This window comes from Salvelinus namaycush, chromosome 11 (genome assembly GCF_016432855.1).
Source record: "Salvelinus namaycush isolate Seneca chromosome 11, SaNama_1.0, whole genome shotgun sequence".
Lineage (NCBI taxonomy): Eukaryota > Metazoa > Chordata > Actinopteri > Salmoniformes > Salmonidae > Salvelinus > Salvelinus namaycush.
Genome location: NC_052317.1, coordinates 20782916 through 20804732, shown reverse-complemented (window position 1 = coordinate 20804732; position 21817 = coordinate 20782916). Strand labels below are relative to the sequence as shown.

Genomic DNA, 21817 nt, shown 5'->3' with positions numbered 1-21817 from the left:
AACACAGCCTGGCCTGTCTCACTCAGCTCATTATTATGACATCTAATTGGTGTTACAGGCTCATGTGTAACTTTAGCCTACTCTACTCAGGGATTAATGGTCTGCTGCTTTATCCTTGGGCATAGTGCCCTGACCTCAATGACACTAATAAAAACCTGTCTCTCCCAGTTGAGGTAAACAAAGTCAGACCAACCAGGTGTTAGATCTAAGACCATGACTACCGCCATCCATTCAGATTCACTTGCTGTCCTGTAATGTAGTGCTTTCTATAAAATTAAGAGATTACGGTCTCATTTGATTTGGTAAATATATAATCCCTAGCAGATTTTTTTTATTTCACCTTTATTTAACCAGGTAGGCCAGTTGAGAACAAGTTCTCATTTACAACTGCGACCTGGCCAAGATAAAGCAAAGCAGTGTGACACAAACAACAGAGTTACACATGGGATAAACAAATTAACCCAGTGTTGGACCAGTCAAATCTAAAGGACCTTTCATCTATAGGCAAACTGTTGCTGTTTATTCATAGGCCTATGCTGGTCACCCTCTGACTGGTTTTAGGGTTAGGACTATATGATCTATGCACTATGATTTAATATCTCTGTCTATAAATCGTTTCATCAAATGAGGCTGGTGGTCAGCGATAAATGAAGACAGGGACATTGTAATAGCTGGAATGGAATGATAAATATATTTTACCTCTGCAATTTCAAAAGGGAATCTCAGGACATGATAGTGACCAGACGTTTTATGAGGTATTGTAGATTTGCAGAGGCCTAAGATCCAGATCAGTATTGTGCTTTTATTTGAAGTATATACATGTCATGAATTCATATCTTCCCACTAAAAGTGAGATTACTCATGTTTAGTAAAATACACGTGAACAAACATGCAATAAGACATGTGCATTGGCCTGTTCAATTGACCATGTTTGAATGGTTTCAAGGTATGACCATACACAAAACAATGCATTTATTGTTCATCTTTTTATTCATGAGTAGTATCCAACTGTTCATTATCAAATATACATCAAGCTACACAGTAACTCTATTCAACTGAATCAATAAATACTGTACCCTGACCCAAACCTCCAAACAATAATAGTTCAGATTTTTTACAATATATCCCTACATAACAAGCTACTTTTCCTGCAGTAATCTATTTCCCAGAACTGGACAGTAACACACTATAACAGTATAGGTCGGGTTAATGGTACTATTCAGAATGACAATTAAGCAATAATCCATAATGATATGTTCTTTAAATATATTTCCAAGAAATCATTCAATCTAAATATTTTTATCAAACAAGAGATACAACCTAAACTAAAATGTTCTAACACATACAGGTCCTGCTCTTCAATGATGTGTAAACATTGTCATTACACTTGGAGTTGCTTGTTACAGTAACTGAGTAGTCTGTCTTCTGCAGTCAGAGAGAGAAGGAGGAGAATTGAGGCCCAGGTGGCACGCTTGCATCATGGAATATTGCTGTGGTCTGACAGATACTACATTCAGTAGATTAGGTCATAATTCTGTGATCCTCTGCTGGCCTAGGATTGGATATTATGTTGTTCAGCGCGCAGGCCATCTCATTCAACATCTAGACTAACTCAAAGACAAAGGCGAGAGGATACCACACAATGATAACAGAACAGAAATGTTTTACAGTTTGCATATTGCTTGCTAATTCAGTTCAGTAATTTAAGAATTAGATATGGATGCCAGAATTAATTTCTGTTACCCATTGAGCCAGACAGATGTTAGAGCAAAATCAGTAGACTAATGAAAATTAGCAGCAGCTCTCCCATCACAACTCCACGAGACAGAACAGAGTTCTGTTAGTCAGCTAACACTTAACCCATACACGGTGACAACAAGGACATATACAGCAGAGACAGATATTGACTAACAAGGACAAATATGTTTCCATATACAATACTGCAAATGGTAGCATAAATCTGTGAAAAGTGATGCTTTGAGGACTTCTATGACCAGAAAATAATTGTATCCATGCACAGGACATTTTATTTCACGGGCAGAGAGGGAAACAGTTTGGATATGTTTTTGTTTGAGTACCTCTTATGACTCCATGTCCAGAAGCAGGGAGATAGTGTTACACACACACTGTTTGGCCCCTAACTCCCAGGGTCAGAGCTGTATCTGTGTGCAGTAGTCCAGGGGCTCTCCAGGTCCAGAGCTGTGCATTTCCCTGGCAACGAGAGCCTCCGTCGGCCCTCTGAGGGGTCTGACTGGGCCAATCCTGTCCCTGGCGCTGAGAAGTTCCCATGGTTGACTAGGCTTAAGGGCTCAGTATCTGTATGGATGGACAAGCCCAGGGCGCGATGCTCTGGGTGGATGCTGTTGCCAAGAGGCGGAATCTTGGGGAGAGGGTCTAAGACTGGGGTTGGCTCCAGGACTCGGGTTGGCTCCAGAAGACACAGCTCCACTGCACTGTGGAGAGACTCACAGGACTTGGAAAGGCTGTAGTCAAAATCTGTTTTGATCAAGAACTGAGGTAGAGAACAAGAGAGAGGTGAGAAGAATCAGATCTACAGTACACAACTACAGAATAACTTCTCAGATTGAACATGTAAACGTCAAAGTGGGATTATTGGTTGATATACGGTAGGCTAGACAAGACACACTGAGCAGTTGTTTCCTATGGATCCAGACTAGTGATGATGGTCCTAACAAACTGATCACCTACATCCAGTAGGGTTAGACCAGACAATCCCTTGGGCTTAGTGGATTTCCACTCAACATTCAAATGCTACAGTATTGGCGTCTTTAACCCAATGCTTTCACAAGAAAACATTTTTCTGTCCAACCAGTGTGCTGCTATCACACTGATGACACGACCTCAACTGTCAGTAAATCAACTGCCCTAAATCAATAACCAGGTTAAATCTACACTGAACAAAAATATAAATGCAACAATTTCAAAGATTTTACTGAGTTACAGTTCATAAGTAAATCAGTCAATTGAAATAAAATGAGGCCCAAATCTATGGAGTACACGACTGGGCATTGATGCAGCTATGGGTGGGCATACCCACTTGGCAGCCAGGCCCACCCACTTGGCAGCCAGGCCCGCACACTGGGGAGCCAGGCCCAGCCAATTAGAACAAGTTTTTCCTCACAAAAGGCCTTTATTACAAACATAAATACACCCTTTGAGAGAAATACGCTTTTTGTGCATATGGAAAATATTTGGGAGTTTTTATTTCAACTCATGAAACAAGGGACCAACACATGTTGCGTTTATATTTTTGTTCAGCATAAATACAAACATTTGGAAGATGTGTCCATCAGTCAAGAAGCACTTTTGCTTGGATGGCGTGCCCCGTTGCAATATGTGGTATACATACAGTACCTGTGAGAGGGAGGCCAGGGTCTCTGAGTCCAGCGGTGAGACCGGCTGCGCCAGCCTCTCTGCAGGCCTCAGGGTGAGGGAGGGGGACGGTTCAGGGGGAGAGGACACTGTGCTGTAGGCCGGGGGCACCAGCACCATCTGTCTCTGGAGCAGCTGCATTATGGCCCCGATGTCTGTGGACATCCGTGACTCCATCCTGAGTGATCACAGTAGAATAGTCAGACTACAACCACAGCTAAAGTAGCATAGGCCACAACAGTAAATGGTTATTTGGGTCATCTCATTATCCCGCAGTTAAAGGGAGACAGCCTCCCAACACCAAAGGTTCGGCAAGTCATTGGTTGCAACCCAAATGGAACCCTATTCCCTACATACTGTAGGGCTTTGGTCAAATCACTGCACTATGGGCCCTGGTAAAAAGTAGTAAACTATATATGGAGTAGTGTGCCATTTGGGATACACCCAAGAATACACAACCCAAGGGTTCACTCAACATTGACCGAACATTCTCCGACCTGTTGAGCTGTCTCTGCAGCAGTTCCAGCCTGTTCTCCAGCTCGCTGCGCTGCCGTCGGCTGATGTTGCTCAGGACAGCGTGGAGAGGGGGAGGAGGGGGAGTGGAGGGCAGGCAGTGGCAGGTCACCTCCTGATACTGCTGCTGTTCTCGGCTCTCCCCCCAGAAACTGAAGATGTTGGAGACGCCTGAGAAAGCCCCTGATACAGGGGAGAACAAGGGAGGTTAGACAGACAGCTAGTCCAGCTCATATAACATCTATCAGAAACATACAGTATACTATACTGTTACGTTCCCACAAGAAACTCAGTCGCTCACAACAAAGGGAACTAACAAAGAAAAATCACTTTAACAACCAAAATGAAACAGGTGGGGTTCTAGGAGGGGTTCTGAAAAACACTCATGGGGGTGTCCACTGAAAGGTGACTAGCAACAACAACTGGAACCTAAAAGACACCCACCATGAGCGGCCACTAAATTTGCCCAAGAAGAGGCAAACAAAATAAAAACCCACCCCAAAATTAAAGACAGGAAACAAACCAAAAAGTGGAACAAAACAAAAACAGGGAAGATCAGATAAAGGATTGTTTGTCTAGACCTCAAATAGGTAGTGCCAACTAAATGTGTTGTCTCGCAAGACAACTGGAGCACTGGGCCAGCCACTCTTAAATAGCATCCCTCTAACGAGATGACCAACCAGCACACGTGTAATACAGACTGACTAACGAGGTGACACCAATCGATGCGCCCCACATTCTAACGTCCTACCTTGAAATATTACATGGAAAAACCAAAGCCTGTAACAGCACTGACATGAATAGCAGCATGCTCTGCTATTATTGTGGTGCAACAAATTGAGAAAAATAACACCACTCAGATCTAACACAAAGACAAAGTTTTTTTTTTTAAATAGTGCTGATGGAGACATGGTCTACCTGAGAGAGGATTGCAGGTATTTCCAGTCTTCTGGTTCATCTCATCCTCCACCGCACTACTGATGTTGAGGATGGTGGTCTGACTATGGGGGATCCCTACTAGTGAAGTTGGTTGTACAGAGCTGGTTAACACTGACTCCTCATCTTCACTGGAGTAAAAAGGAGAATAGGCTGAGCTCATCAGGCCCTGAGACTCTGTGTTCTGCCCATCTCCCTGTGCTCTGGAGCTCTGGCCTCTGGCCCTGCGGACATGTCTCTGGGATGGATTGGTTTCCTCTGCCTCTGTGAGGAGAGGCATAGAATGCAGAAATAGGGTTTGTCCTTCTGACCAGGGCCCATAGGGTAATACACTATACAGGGAATAGGGTGCACATTGGGACGCACCTATAGAGTGGATAGAACAGACTTGTCTAATTGAAGCAAGTGTGATTAATGCAAATTGAATGGGTTTACTAAAATCAAACTGAAATACACAAAATGATCTAATCTAGCCGTGTGCTACCCAGAGTACTTGACTAACAGGGTACCACACCTCTGTCCGAGCTGCAACTGAGGGACCGTTTTTGTCTGTGAATACGACAGCTGACTCCACAATGATCAGAGTCCTCACTGCTCATTGAACCAGCTACCGTGGCAGCCTGAAAAAAATATTAAAGTGAGAAGTTATAGAATGATTTATGTAGTCAAATAACTTAAATTCAAACAATCAAACTCTAAGATAAGAGAGAGTAAATTCCCCTGAATGACATGTTTCTAGCAAGGCATTCGAAACAAAATTCTGTAACAAAAAGCCAACTCACATCCCGGAGGTTGAACGTGATCTCCAGGTTACCCCAGAAGTAGTCAGAGAACTCGGGATACATATCTAGCACCTCCAGCATGTCCTCCCTGTGGATCTTATGGAGGTCACAGTAGGTCAGAGCCCTCACGTCTGCATTGGACTTCCCTGGACAGGCATACAGGTTAATGGGCTCTCCGAAGATGTCATTCTTACCTGCAGGGGGAAAGGAGAGACTGTTTACTGGATGCACAGGAGAAGATACATTGATGATAGCATATCTATGGATACATTATGTGCTTCTGATATTGTGGATATTCAGAGACAATGTGTTAATAATTCATATCTAATTTACTTTTTCTATGTTCATTTATAGCGATTTACAAGGTTTCTGAGTGAATGTGCTCTCTCATATTCTTGTGACTAACCCATAGCAACCACCAGGTGAGGCTGTTCGACTAAACATTGTGGAGGGCTATGAGGGCATATCTCAAGGAGTGGAGGAGATGAGAGAGACTGTTAAAAGCCTCTGCAACAATATATCAAATCAAATAAAAATGTATTTGTCACATGCGCCGAATACAACAGGTGTAGACCTTACAGTGAAATACTTACATGCCCTTAACCAACAATGCTTTTAGAAGTTAAGAAAAATAAGTGTTAAGTAAAAAATTGAAAATAAATCATGTAAGTAACAAATAATTAAACAGCAGTAGTAAAATAACAATATGTACAAGTATATATATACAGTACAGGTTGAAATCCACTGCAAGTCAAGTCAAGTAAATCTTTATTGTGCCATATGGAAATGCAGTTTAGATGATATCCTACCCAGGATGGCCACCACCACATCCCCTCTCAGGATCTCTATGGAGCCACGGGAAATGAAGTAGAGGGCTGAGATGACGTCACCGACATGGACCAGGGTGTCGCCTGGCGGGGCATGGGTGGTCTTAAACCTCATGGCCAGGGCCCGCAGGCAGCCCTTAGTGGAGCCTTTGAAGGCCTTACAGTTCTGCAGCAGGGTGCGGTTGAGGTGCAGGCAGATATCAGCCTGTAAGCACTCTGGGAAGCCCTTCAGCACCTGGACAACATAGAGGAGCGGAGACACATCAGCTGGTTTGTCTTTGTGTCCACCACTGTGTGTTGCCTTTTTACTACTTAAATGTGTCCATTTCGCCACACTTACATGACCAAAACAAGTAGCGGTGTGTGTGTGCATGTGTGTTCGCACAAGTGTGTTTATGACTCACAGCATTCATATCAATGCCGTTAGTGTAGGACCAGGCATGTTGGAAGTACTCCTCCAGCCGCTGCCTCAGTGGGTTGGGGATCTGGTGGAAGCGGATGAACTCTCGGACCCGCAGCATCTGGGTGTGGTAGCGAGCCGTGCCGGAGTACAGCCGCTGGATGATGGCTGACACGTTACCAAAGATGCTGGCATACATGAGAGCTGTAGACACACAGAGAGAATAGAGGGGACTGAGCATATTCCCCAAAAAATAAGCATGTAAAATTATAATGCTAGAAAAACATGAAGATTTTGTGCCTGTAATCAAAATGTAGTGTTTTATATTATTAAATAAGATACAATAAAATGAACATAATCTTCCCTGGGGAAGAATTGCCTTGGACAGTGGACACGAGATGTGGCTGTCCAATACGTCCAATACACATAATACTTACATTCCCCATCCATGTCATGTGTTAACAGTAACATCACCTGTGTATTAAGCAATATTTATTTGTGTATTGAGGGTTTATAATTGGGACTTACAGCCAATGAGCATTACACAGATAGAGAAGATCTTCTCAGAGTTGGTATTAGGTGAGACGTTCCCGAAGCCCACGCTGGTCAGACTACTGAAGGTAAAGTAGAGTGCTGTGACATATTTGTCCCTGATGGAGGGACCTGACCCTGGTATAGTCTGATTGTAGGGCTTTCCGAGCTGGTCCCCCAGAGAGTCCAACCAGCCAATCCGGGCTGCTCCTGCACGCTCCACGTTACCAATTGCGTACCAGATGCAGGCCAGCCAATGAGCGATGAGGGCAAAGGTGCACATGAGGAGGAAGAGGACGGCCGCTCCGTACTCAGAGTATCTGTCCAGCTTCCGAGCTACACGCACCAATCGCAGAAGCCGAGCAGTCTTCAACAGGCCAATCAGGGTTGTTGTCTTAAAGGGTACAGGAAAGAAATATGTCCAACACAGGTCATTCACACATGCAGAACACCCAGCCATACAACCAAGCTCTTTTGATTATAATACTGTGTCAGTTTACTTAGGAAAGAAGAAAGAAATATTTTTTACAGGAAAATCTTGCACAGGCTCTTAAAACAGTAGCTCGTAGCAGCACTTAGGTACAACAATGATACTATTAGGGCATTAAAAACCACTCCACCAAGGTCTCCTCACCTCTTCTCCAGAGCGGTATATGAGCAGGTCAAAGGGGATAGCCGCCACCATGTCTATGAGGAACCAGCCTTTGAAGTAGTGCACGGCAATCCGCTGCGACTGGCTGACCACCTCGTCGTTGGTGTTGACGTATGTCGTCCTGAAGTTGATGACGATGTCAACGATGAACATGATGTCCACGATGAGGTCCACCACGTTCAGTGGAGAGCAGTAACCACAGGTCTGCATGGCTGCCTCCTCCTGGTCACTGAGGAGAAAGGTCGCGGAGTAGGGTGTGAAGATGGCTGTGTAGATGACCAGGAGCAGGATGACCCAGTCCCACACTGCCTTGAAGGGGCTGTAGTGCAGGATGGTCCATTTATGGATGCGGGGGGTCTGGAGCTTGTACTCTGGTAGGACATCTGGGCCTAGTGAGAGGACCTTGGGAAGGAGAGAGGAGATGTGTAATGAAACTGAAGATCGAAAGGTGAAATTCTGTCGAATTTGATGACCAAGAGAGGAACCTGTCCTCTAAACAGGGTGTGAATGTCATTATTTGTTTCATTTTGGACAATTTTATCTTTTTTTTAATTATTATTATTATTATTTTTTTAACTTAAGGCCCACATGAGATTTATGTCATACGAATAGGATGGGAGCCCCCATACATAAACAGTAGATGATTGACAGTAGCCATTAGGCTTCAACACAATCACAAACCACTTGTTCATTATAGTGCTTGAAACGGTAATGGAGCTCATGAAAAACTGTATGAAAACTAAATTCCAACAATTTGGTCATGGTCTGGTAGGATCTAATTTTCATATGATTGATTATGGCCATTTTAGACTAAACTTCCTGAATGTGTTTGAGTAGGAATATAGCATGTTGTGTATGTGGGACTGGGAAAAGTCAGTTTCTTGTGTAGTATGGTTTATAAATCACTCTTGTTACATATTGAAATCAAGATGAGAGAGTGTCCGACCTGTGAGTGTAAGAACCGACGCTGGAGATGAGAAGCAGGTACGGGGAGTGGAACATTTAATATAGCACAGACATGGAACCGGACAGGACCAGCGTCAGAAACAGGTAACAAAATGACATACGAACATTAATGAGGAAGCGGGGAATAGAGCTGGGGAACAGACAGATATAGGGAAGGAAATAACACAGGTGATTGAGTCCAGGTGAGTCCAAATGATCGCTGATGCACGTGACGAGGGAAAGAGGTGTGTGTAATGCAGGGCAACCTGGCACCCTCGAGCGCCAGGGGGGAAGAGCGGGAGCAGGCGTGACAGTGAGGGCCCTAGTCAGTGTGTAACCAGTGACTGGTGAAGAGGAGCAGGTGGCTCCAGCCTTTAGGCCACTTCACCAAAGAGAATATGACAGACGAAATCTAAGAACTGTACACACAAGTTGACAGCTTCTTATAAATATCAAACCTCCTCCTTGCACCAAAATATGAATGGAAATTAATGACGAAGATATGCCATACATCCTCTGCTACTTCATGTGTTCTTACTTTCACATTTTTTTTGTTATTGTATCTTCAGCTAAAGCATCTTGAATCACGTGACCGGCATTAGCCCTATGATTTGTGGCTCGTCTCCTTGTGTGATGTCTGTCACGCCCTGACCATAGAGAGCTGTTTATTCTCTATGTTGGTTGGGGTGTGATAGTGACTAGGGTGGGTCATCTAGGTGATTAATGGTTTATGTTGGCCTGGTATCAGGCCAACATCAATCACCCATCAACACCCAATCAGAACTCACTCAAGTATATCTGATGGTTGGCCCTGTCTGGGAAACTGCTGGCCAAAACTAATGATTCCACTGTCTATTACAGAACTGTAAATCCGTCAAGTACCTAACTGCCAAGTGTATTATTCTCCATGATAGAAAGTGATTTCAATCATTCCTTTAAAGTCTATTAATCCACTGTAGACCGACAGACTGCTTCACACATAGTGTACACATGCAAAGACTCTGAAAGCCAGAAACACGCAAACATGATTAACTTACATTATCATTAGATATTTCTCCTGCTCATTACGTATCAGTCGGAATGAGAAATTACAGCACATCCGGAACAGGCAGCAAATAGCTAGCTAGCAAATTAATTACGTTTTAGCTTGAACAGAGAACATCAAACTTTCCCCACCCACAGTAATGAACATAACAGCAGCACTAAGGCTCTTGCTATCGACAACCCAGTTGAGAAGTAAGACCATTTTTTATTCATGTTTCTATTCCTGTATCTGGGCTATGACATATCCTTTCATGACTGGGAGTGTGATTTACTGGAATATGGGCAACTTTTTCAGTCACCAAAGTGATTTCCATGTTAATTATCAGTTGTGAGAAAAAGCTAATTCCACAGGGTTTTCATAAAACATTGACATGTTAATATACTGATATTTGATCATTTATATTTTCACTCGTGTCCCCCTAGCCTAAACCATAGGGCTTACCCTGTCTCCCTCATTTCACAGCCTCCCAACCTGCCACAAACTCCCTCTCTCTAACCTCCTCCCCACCTCCCTTCACCTATCTGCCCTTTCTGAGAGTCACAGACTATTTCCGTCCAATAGGCCAGGTGTGGGAGAACCAGCAGGACGAAAAGTAAAGCAAAGAAACTTGTTCAGCAGCTTCAAACCCAGAGTAGGCAGTCATTTCCCCTCGTTCCCCTCAAAGGAACCCCTCACACCAGCAAACATTGTCATAGACATCATGCCACGGGACAGGCAGCAACAAGGCTCCCCGACCTCAGCCCAGCACCAAACCTGCATCCCTCCCAAGCCTCCTGGTCCCATCGTCCTGACAGGACACTGATGTGATCCTCTCTTCCAGAAGTGTCACCGTTAACAAATACCCAGGTACCTGGTGGCAGGTCTCCCTGAGATGTTTTCTTTAGTTCCACCACCATCAGCTTTCTTCAGATCTCTGGTTACTCTCTGATGTCTTGGTGTTCAGCTGAAATCAGCTCTCCCTCCTCTTGCATAGTTTGAATATTCTACTTTGTACTCCAAGGAGGACAAACGCTCCTGGGATCCTCCAGGGAATTTTGCAACTGGGACATGTACTAAATGCGTTGCAACTGGGACAATTGATTTGTTACGGGTCGTGTTCACTAGCACATGGTAAATTGCAGCGTGCCGCTTAGGCTACCCAGAGTGGCTCGCTTGTGGGCGTGCTGGCAGCCTTTGGTAGCATATAGCAGCACGTTTGATTGTGCGTCAAGAATACAGCATAACAACTTTGTATGAAGGTCTGGTTATTAGAAGGGTAAAGAGTAATTGTCATGGTTCCACCTGTCACCAAAGGGCGGCAGAGATCGTCCTAGAGATATTAACGCCACTCAGGTGTGTCCTATTTACTCATTATGATTTCCGTAAAAAAAGGAGTCTTTTCTTTTGTCCTTTGCAGGAGCTTGAATTGGTTACTGTGTGTGTGGTCGTTTCCTGAGTGAGGTTTCCAGACTTAATGGTTGTTGTTGGTCTAGTGTACTGTGATCCTGCGGCAACGGTTTCTCAGTAAAGTGTTTAACCTTAACCACTGATTCCTCGTCTGGTCTCTTCTCTGCGCCTGGGTCCAACCTCATCACGTCACAGCAAGCTTTTGCCTTAACATGGACCCAGCAGAGATCACCCAGATCAAGAATGTTGTAACCCACCAAGCAGCAAGAACAACTCTCCCAAATATCAGAGATCCTCTGGGCACTTACAGACTCCCTACAACCACAGTCCAACCTCAAGCCAGGAGGAGTAAATGCCCAAGTCTCATCGCCCAGTGCTACAGGTGTCTCCGTAGTTCCTCCAGGGAACCTGCACCAGGAACCCAAGATCCCAGCCCCCAAGCGGTATGACAGCCACCTGGGAGGTTGCAAGGGGTTCCTCACTTCGTGTTCTCTGGTGTTCAAGCTACAGTCCTCATTCCAAACCGATCGGGCCATGATCGCCTACATCATCTCTCTACCCTTGGGCAAGGCCCTGGCGCGGGCAACGGCGGTGTGGGAACAGTAGCCACCATCCTGCAGCTCATTATTAGCCTTCACTGACAAGCTGCGACGAGTCTTCGACCACCCAGGCGGCGGACGAGAAGTGGCCAGCCGACTGTTCAATATCCTCCAAGGGGCCAGACCAGTGGCTGACTTCGCCATTGAGTTCCGCACTCTCGCCGCTTTCCACCAGGGTTTGTGTAACTCCATAAAGGATGAACTGGGAGAGGACCGCGAGTCCCTTATAATGCTGGCAATCAGGATCAACAACTTCCTCCAAGAACGCATGAGACAGCGTTTTTTTTTTTTTTATACTTTGTTTTTATTGTAGGAACACAAAGAAAGTACAAATAAAGTAAAATAAAATAACAAAAAAGATCTGGCAGTTACAGTGCACGTCATACCTTCATCATCATATCATCATATTAGTTACATTGGCATCTTTGAATTAGACCTTTTCCAAGTACAAAACCCATTTTTCCCAGTATTCCTGACCTCTCTCCTGTTGAGTTCTTAAAGCAAAGGTCATACGCTCCATGTGGTGTATTTCTTCTACAATGTCTATCCATTGTGTCACTGTGGGAGGGTCTTTTTGTAGCCATTTCCTAGTGATAGCCTTTTTACTGGCTGCCAGTAGGACCTTCAAGGGGTACTTTTCTCTATTGTGTAAGTTATCAGGTATTTCACTCAAGTACAAAGAAATTAATGTTTGTTCTATGTCAAATCCCATTATTTTTCCAATGTTAGATCTTATTTCTCCCCAGTAAGTTTCGATTGCGGGGCAGGACCAAAAGATATGAGAGTGGTCCGCCCTCAATAGACCGCATTCTCTCCAACAAGGGTGTGGTGAGCCAGTCTGTTTTGATTTCAGTTTAGGTGTTATGAAGAAACGTATAACATTCTTCCAGCAGAATTCTCTCCATGATCTTGAGTTGGTGGAGCTTTGTTGAGTCTCTAATATGTTCAACCATGTTTCATCAGTTATTTCAATGTTAAGTTCCTCCTCCCATTTCTTTTTAATATAGTTTGTAGAATGTTTCTTTGAGGATTGAATACCCAAGTAGAGATTTGAAATCATTTTTTTGTTACTCCCCAAGTTGTATGCGCTAGTGAATACTTGGATTAATTTTGGAGGTGCTCGAGGGTCAGTCACTTTTATCTCCCTTAAGAAATAGTGTCGGACTTGTAGGTATCTGTAAAAATCTTGTTTATCCAAGCCATGTTTTTTACTTAAGTCCTGGAAGTTATCTAGGTTCCCATTCCTTATAATTGTACTGAATGATGTGATGCCTTTCTGCGTCCATTGTTTAAATCTGCTGTCCTGAGTTGCAGGGATGAAGCTGGGGTCGTATGCGGGCCAACTCAGCAGTTTGATCTCTCTGTCTAAATTATTTTGCTTAACTACCCTAAACCATGTCTTCAGAGAGAAATTAATCCACTGATTTTGTCTATTGTATATTTCTTTTACCATGTCCTTATTTCCCAAAACTGACTGTATGGGTATCTCTGTCAAAGTAGTCTCGATGTCTTTCCATTTGAATTCGTATTCTGAATTGCACCAACAAACCAGGGGTCTCAATTGGGCTGACACATAATAATCTTTTAGGTTTGGTAAGGCCATACCCCCACAGTTTTTTGGTAATTGTAATGTTGTATATCTAGTTCTTGGTCTCTTACTGTTCCAGATAAACCTTGATATCTGTTTATCCCATTCCCTAAACTGTTTAGGTGGGATTTCTATGGGCAGTGATTGGAACAAATACAATAACCTCGGCAGGATGTTCATTTTGATTGTTTCAATTCTACTACTAAGATCTAAGGGAAGTGAGTTCCACCTGTCTAGGTCATCATATATTTTCTTGTTGATGTGATCGTAATTCATGCAATAAAGTTTGGGTGTATCTTTTGGTAGGTATACTCCAAGATATTTAATGGATGAAGAGGTCCAGGTGAAGTTATACCTACTCTTCAGCTCTTCCTGTGGGGTATAATTATATACCAGGGCTTGGGTCTTGTGTACGTTAAGCACATACCCTGAATATGTTCCAAATGTTTGTAGAACATCCATCAATCTAGGTACACTTGAGCCTGGGTCTTTAAGGAATAACAGAACGTCATCAGCATACATGCATATCTTATGTTCACTGTCTCTTATTGTTATTCCCTCTAAGGTTGGGTCCTGTCTTATTGCCTGTGCTAATGGTTCGAGGTACAAGGAGAATAGCGTGGGTGAAAGATTACAGCCTTGTCTTGCCCCTCGCTCTAATTTTATCGTTCATGTCAAATGTCCATTTATCTTTATTCTAGCGGTCGGACATGAATACAGTGTTTTGATGCACTGTATCACTTCTTTGTTGAAACCAAATCTTTCCATAACTTGGAATAGGTAATCCCATCCCACTGAATCAAATGCTTTTTCTGCATCTAGACTGATTAATATTGCACTTGTCTTATTCTGAGTAATGTGGTCCATGACATGTAGTGTTCTCCTTATATTGTCCTGTGTCTGCCTATTTTATATGAAGCCAGTTTGATCTCCGTCAATCAATTCTGGGATTATGTTCTCTATTCTTTTGGCTATTATTGATGCATATTGTTTATAATCTGTGTTAAGAATTGCGATAGGTCTATATGAACTGCATTCTTTCTTATCTTTACCCTCTTTTGGGATTACAGATATGATGGCCTCTCTCCATGACGGTGGGAGACCACCCTCCCTCAGAGTCCAGTTAAAACAGGCCTTAAGTAGAGGTGCTAATTGTTCTCTGAAGGTCTTGAACCATTCTGAAGGGAAGCCATCAGTGCCTGGAGACTTTTTGTTGAGATATTGCTTTATCAATTTCTTCGGTGGATATTTCTAAAGTTAGCCTATCATTTTGCTCTGTCCCAATTGAGGGGAGATCAAGTGAGATCAAAAAGTGCTCTATTGTCTGTGCATCTGCCTTCTCTGGTTGCTTGTACAGATTTGTGTAATATGATTCAAATGCATTCTGTATTTCATCTAATTTGCATGTGATCTTTTTTGTTTTGGGGTCTTTTATTTTAAAAATTGTATTCTGGGCTTGTTGTGTGTGTGTATTTATGTATTATATTAAGTTAAAATAAAAGTGTTCATTGTTCATTCAGTATTGTTGCAATTGTCATTATTACAAAAATGTGTGTGTGTGTATGATATATATATATATATATTATTATTATTATTTTTTTTTTAAATAAATCGTCCGATTAACCGGTATCGGCTTTTTTTTGTCCTCCAATAATCGGTATCGGCATTGAAAAATCATAATCGGTCGACCTCTACTCTCAACTGTATATTTTTTGCATGACTCGCTATGATGTTATAATCACTTACATTTGCTTTCATCCTAGTATTTTTGTCAGCCATTTTTGCTGAAGAAAGTCTCCAGCCTTGGGTCGCATAGTGTCAAATTCATAATGGTAACCTGTCGCTACTGGCGATTTGCATAAAGTTGAGAAAAGTGTAACTTTTTCACTGTCTCCCACGCCATCTTCGCGCCGCCCAAAGGTCCCCCGCCCTCTCCGCTTCTCACCTCTTTCCTTCCATTGAAACTGAATGGGAAGCAGTGTTTCACCGCGCAGCACTGCTTGCTAGTGAACACGTGGTATTAGTAGACTACAGGACGCCCAGTAAGTGCACAGGTGTGTTTCTTACGTTAGGTCTAGATACGGTCTGATGCAGAATGGAAAAGGTATGACCCCTTCTGCCTCTAAAAGAGAACCGTGGAGAGAGAGGGGGCAAAAAAGAGCGATCAAGGGAGAGTGTGCCGGGGCTCACCTTCTAAAAGAAAAACAACAGGCTGAGGTGAACATGATATGATACAGAGGAATGGAACACAGCCGCAAGTGACACCATAAGTGTCATGTGGAAAAGGAAGGAGGGACTAAGAGAAAGAGAATTGAGGAGAAGTAGAGCATGATGTCAGAGCAAATCAAATCACGTTTTATTGGTCACATACACATATTTAGCAGATGCTATTGCAGGTGTAGTGAAATGCATGTGTTCCCAGCTCCAACAGTGCAGTAGTATCTAACAATTCACAACAATACACACAAATCAAAAAGTAAAATAATGGAATTAAGAAATATATTAATATTAGGACGTGCAATGTCGGAGTGGCATTGACTAAAATACATTAGAATATAATACAGTATATACATATGAAATGAGTAAATCAGTATGTAAACATTATTAAAGTGACTAGTGCTCCATTATTAAAGTGACCAGTGATTCCATGTCTAAGTATATAGGGCAGTAACCGGGTGGTAGCCGGCTAGTTATGGCTATTTAACAGTCTGATGGCCTGGAGATTGATGCTGTCTCACGATTCCAACTTTGATGCAGCAGAGGAGCAAATAACATACTCTTATTGCTGGGTATTTATTGAGGCAGAAACTATTATCCCTCAGCTCATTACATCTGTCCAGGGATACTGCTAAGTACTCTGCACAGCTGGAACTAATGTGGGTACAAGTTATACTGTCAGGCAAATGACATGGGACCCAAATAAGCCTGTTACTAAGGCTACTGCTACTACTGTATTACTAACCACTGGTACTGTGCTACAGCATTGGAGTATTGAAGTATTGTTACTACAGCCTATTATATTATTATTAGCCTGGTCCCAGATCTGTTTGTGCTTTTGTCAATTCCATTGCTGTCATCGTCGAGCCAAATACAATTCCATAAGCAGTTGGCAAGAGAGCAGAAACAGAGGGCCACCCTGCCTAACTTAACTACAAATACTACTGCAATGACAGTTGTAAACTACACCTGTACTTCTTGCTGTTGTCTTACTAATCAAATCAAACTTTATTTGCTACATGCGCCGAATACAACAAGTGTAGACTTTACCGTAAAATGCTTACTTACAAGCCCTTAACCAACAATGCAGTTCGAGAAGAAGAAAATATTTACCAAGTAGGCTAAAATAAAAAGTAATAATAAAAAGTAACACAATAAGAATAACAATACCGAGGCTATATACAGGGGGCACTGGTACCGAGTCAGTGTGCAGTGGTACAGGCTAGTTGAGGTAATCTGTACATGTAGGTGGGGGTGAAGTGACTATGCATAGGTAACAAACAAACAGCAAGCAGCACTAGTTTATGCTCCAGTACCGCTTGCTGTGCGCTAGCAGAGAAAAAAAGTCTATAACTTGGGGGACTGGAGTCTCTGACAATTTTATGGGCTGTCCTCTGACACTGCCTATTATATAGGTCCTGGATGGCAGAAAGCTTGGCCCCAGTGATGTACTGGGCCGTTCGCACTACCCTCTGTAGCGCCTTACGGTCACATGCCGAGCAGTTACCATACCAGGCGGTGATGCAACCGGTCAGGATGCTCTCGATGGTGCAGATGTAGAACCTTTTGAGGATCTGGGGACCCATGACAAATCTTTTCAGTCTCCTGAGGGGGAAAAGGTTTTGTCGTGCCCTCTTCACAACTGTCTTGGTATGTTTGGACCATGATAGTTCATTGGTGATGTGGACACCAAGGAACTTGAAAAACTCTCGACCTGCTCCACTACAGCCCCGTCGATGTTAATGGGGGCCTGTTCAGCCTTTTCCTGTAGTCCACGATCAGCTCCTTTGTCTTTCTCACATTGAGGGAGAGGTTGTTGTCCTGGCACCACACTGCCAGTTCTCTGACCTCCTCTCTATTGTCGGTGATCAGACCTACCACTGTTGTGTCGTCAGCAAACTTAATGATAGTGTTGGAGTCGTGTTTGGCCACGTAGTCGTGGGTGAACAGGGAATACAGGAGGGGACTAAGTACACACCCTTGAGGGGCCCCAGTGTTAAGGGTCAGCGTGGCAGATGTGTCATTGCCTACTCTTACCACCTGGGGGCGGCCCTTCAGGAAGTCCAGGATACAGTTTCAGAGGGAGGTGTTTTTGCGGTATGCAAATTGGTATGCCAGCCTTTCAAAGCACTTCATGGCTACCGACGTGAGTGCCACGGGGCGGTAATCATTTAGGCAGGTGACCTTCGCTTCCTTGGGCACAGGGACTATGGTGGTCTGCTTGAAACATGTAGGTATTACAGACTCGGTCAGGGAGAGGTTGAAAATCTCAGTGAAGACACTTGCCAGTTGGTCCGCGCATGCTTTGAGTACGCGTTCTGGTAATCCACCTGGCCCAGCGGCTTTGTGAATGTTGACCTGTTTAAAGGTTTTGTTCACATCGGCTACCGAGAGCGTTATCACACAGTCATCCAGAACAGCTGGTGCTCTTGTGCATGCTTCAGTGTTGCTTGCTTCGAAGCGAGCATAAAAAGGCATTTAGCTCGTCTGGTAGGCTCGCATCACTGGTCAGCTCGCGTCTGGGTTTCCCTTTGTAGTCCGGTAATAGTTTTCAAGCCCTGCCACATCCAACGAGCGTCAGAGCCGGGGTAGTAGAATTCAATCTTAATCCTGTATTGACACTTTGCTTGTTTGATGGTTTGTCTGAGGGCATAGCTGTAACGGCAGTCTAAGTCGTCCTCCTCATCGGACGAGGAGAGGCGAGAAGGATCGGAGGACCAATGTACAGCGTGGTAAGTTTCCATGATTTAATATACACGAAAACTAGACAAAATACAAAACAATAAACGAACCAACCGTCACAGTCCCGTGTGGCACAAACACTGACACAGGAAACAACCACCCACAAATCCCCAACACAAAACAAGCCACCTATATATGATTCTCAATCAGGGACAACGATTGACAGCTGCCTCTGATTGAGAACCATATTAGGCTGAACACAGAAACAGACAAACTAGACACACAACATAGACTCAGCTCACGTCCTGACCAACACTAAAACAAGCAAAACACATAAGCACTATGGTCAGGACGTGACAATAGCAGGATTTCTTATAAGCGTCCGGATTAGTTTTCCGCTCCTTGAAAGCAGCTCTAGCCTTTAGCTCGATGCGGATGTTGCCTGTAATCCATGGCTTCTGGTTGGGATATGTAGCTGTTGACTGAGGTGGTGTGTTCCTCAATGCCATTGGATGAATCCCGGAACATATTCCAGTCTGCGCTAGCAAAACAGTCCTGTAGTGTCGCATCCGCGTCATCTGACCACTTCCGTATTGAGCAAGTCACTGGTACTTCCTGCTTTAGTTTTTGCTTGTAAGCAGGAATCAGGAGGATAGAATTGTGGTCAGATTTGCCAAATGGAGGGTGGAGGAGAGCTTTGTATGCATCTCTGTATGTGGAGTAAAGGTGGTCTAGGATTTTATTTTCCCTGGTTGCACATGCTGGTAAAAATTTGGTAAAACTGATTTAAGTTTTCCTGCATTAAAGTCCCCGGCCACTAGGAGCGCCGCTTCTGGGTGAGCCTTTTCTTCTTTGCTTATGGCCTTATAGAGTTGGTTGAGAGCGGTCTTAGTGCCAGCTTCGCTTTGTGGTGGTAAATAGACGGCCATGAATAATACGGATGAGAACTCTCTTGGTAGATAGTGTGGTCGACAGCTTATCATAAGGTACTCTACCTCAGGCGAGCAATACCTTGAGATTTCTTTAATATTAGACATCGCACACCAGCTGTTATTGACAGAAAGACACACACCCCCACCCCTCGTCTTACCAGAGGTAGCGTCTCTGTTCTGCCGGTGCATGGAAAATCCCGCCAGCTCTATATTGTCCGTTTCTTCGTTCAGCCACGTCTCGGTGAAACATAAGATGTTACAGTTTTTAATGTCCCGTCGGTAAGATAATCTTAATAGTATGTACGTTAGCAAGGAGAATGGAAGGCATTGGGAGTTTACTCGCTCGCCTCCGGATTCTCAGATGAATCCCCGATCTGCGTCCCCTTTTCTGGCGTTTTTTCTTCACGCGAAAGGCGTGGATCTGGGCCTGTTCCAGTGAAAGCAGGATGTCCTTCTCGTCAGACTCGTTAAAGGAAAAAGCTTCTTCCAGTCCACGGTGAGTAATCGCTTTTCTGATGTCCAGAAGTTATTTTCGGTCATAAGAGACGGTAGCAGCAACATTATGTACACAATAAGAAAAAAAATAAGTTACACAAAACGCAAAAAAAAAAATTGCACAATTGGTTGGGAGAATGTAAAATGTCAGCCATGTTCTTCGGCACCATCTTTTACTACTAGTACTTATTGTGTTGTTGATGGTAATGTTTGTGTTATTCTTCAGTAATTACTCATAATTAGACATGTCTTCAGAGCAGAGTTCTCATAACTTTGTTGAGTCTAGACAAACACCACATCACACTATTAGAGGAAACCATGTGTAAAGTTCCCTGCAGCAAAGTACAGCAGCCTTAAATGCTGGATGCTTGACTATCTTGTACCACTGATTCTCCTCTTCTCATGTTTGTTTGCGCACTTCACAAATGAGTAACAAGTGGATATGTTGTCAGTATCTGTTTCCTATCCTCAATTGCAAACTGAAAATGAACATTTCAGTTCAGACTGCATCTTGCTATACCTCTCCAGTGCTCTTCCTACAGTAGATATTGATGGATTCTTTTGCTCTCTGTTGATTTCATCCTAAATTGAAAATAAGTGATTTGGGGACTTTGGGGGTTTGGGAGATGGATTCAATCAGCATCTCTGCAGAGATTTGTCATTCTGACTGATGGTTCCGAGAATGGAACCACCAGTCAACCGGATTCATGTCACCATGCCTTATTAATCACAGCTCGACACCTCCTCTCTCGGTCCTTAAGCATCTCCAGGCCAGATGAGTCAAACCCTGACTCTCCCCTTGAAGCAGGTCAGAGTCCTTGGCAGCCATCCAATAGCAAGAGGGATGGGGCCTTCATCTGCCTCCAACCTCATCAACACTCTAGATTAGTCCAACCAGCTGTAACAGTGCATGACCTAAAGTGCACCCAACGTCTGTGTCCCAAATGCCAATCCTATTCCCTATATACACACAGAGTGTAACAAAACATTAAGAACACTTTCCTAATATTGAGCTGCACCCTGTTTTGCCCTCAGAACAGCCTCAATTTGTCAGGACATGGACTACAAGGTGTCGAAAGCGTTCCACAGGCATGCTGGCCCACGTTGACTCCAATGCTTCCCACATTTGTGTCAAGTTGGCTGGATGTCCATTGGGTGGTGGACCATTCATGATTCACAGGGGAAACTGTTGAGTTCCTAATGTGTGGTACACTCAGTGTAGTGCACTACTTTTGACCACAGCCTTATGGGCCCTGGTCAAAAGTAGTGCACTAAAGGCGTAGGGTGACATTTGGGATGCACCCTGAAACAGATGATCCCCCATTCTACTTCAACATTCTATGCCAGCAAAGACCTGACTTGGGTTCTCGTGAACAGCGCTACCCTTGTGAAAATATCTTCTCCCATTCTCCTTTACAAAGTGCCATATCATTATGAGTCATCAGAGGGAGGCAACAGTGGACTGGGTTTATTCAGACTCACAGAGCAATAACAGTAATACAACAAGTTAGCTTTAGCCACTCTGTTATTGGGCAGATTTTATGAGTGACTTCAGATGTGGGAGACTGAAGTGTTATTCTATTCTGTTCTATAAATATTCAGTATCTGCACTCTAGGTTTCTGATAAACAAATCAAATTGTATTTGTCACATGCGCCAAATACAACAGGTGTAGATTTTACAGTGAAATGCCAACTTACAAGCCCTTAACCAACAATGCAGTTTTAAGAAAAATAAGTGTCAAGAAAGTACTTACTAAAATCAACTCAAGTTAATTTTTTTTAAATAATAATAAATAACTGAGAAATAACTAATAATTAAGGAGCAACAACAAAATAACAGTAGAGAGGCTACATACAGGGGTACTGGAACAGAGTCAATGTGCGGGGGGCACA

At 43.5% G+C, this 21817-nt stretch overlaps 1 protein-coding gene across 1 annotated transcript in view; it reads right to left on the bottom strand.

Annotated features, from left to right (window-relative positions):
* Positions 1–2137: 2137 nt before the first annotated feature.
* LOC120055278 (potassium voltage-gated channel subfamily H member 6-like) overlaps positions 2138–21817 on the bottom strand; it is a 70133-nt gene continuing 50453 nt past the window's right edge. The window contains exons 7-16 of the mRNA XM_039003163.1: positions 8017–8436; positions 7380–7776; positions 6856–7055; positions 6434–6686; positions 5625–5818; positions 5357–5462; positions 4825–5106; positions 3891–4089; positions 3367–3571; positions 2138–2512 (exon numbers count right to left, since the gene is read on the bottom strand). Coding sequence (XP_038859091.1) covers positions 2138–2512; positions 3367–3571; positions 3891–4089; positions 4825–5106; positions 5357–5462; positions 5625–5818; positions 6434–6686; positions 6856–7055; positions 7380–7776; positions 8017–8436 — 2631 coding nt within the window. The remainder of the gene's footprint in view (positions 2513–3366; positions 3572–3890; positions 4090–4824; positions 5107–5356; positions 5463–5624; positions 5819–6433; positions 6687–6855; positions 7056–7379; positions 7777–8016; positions 8437–21817) is intronic.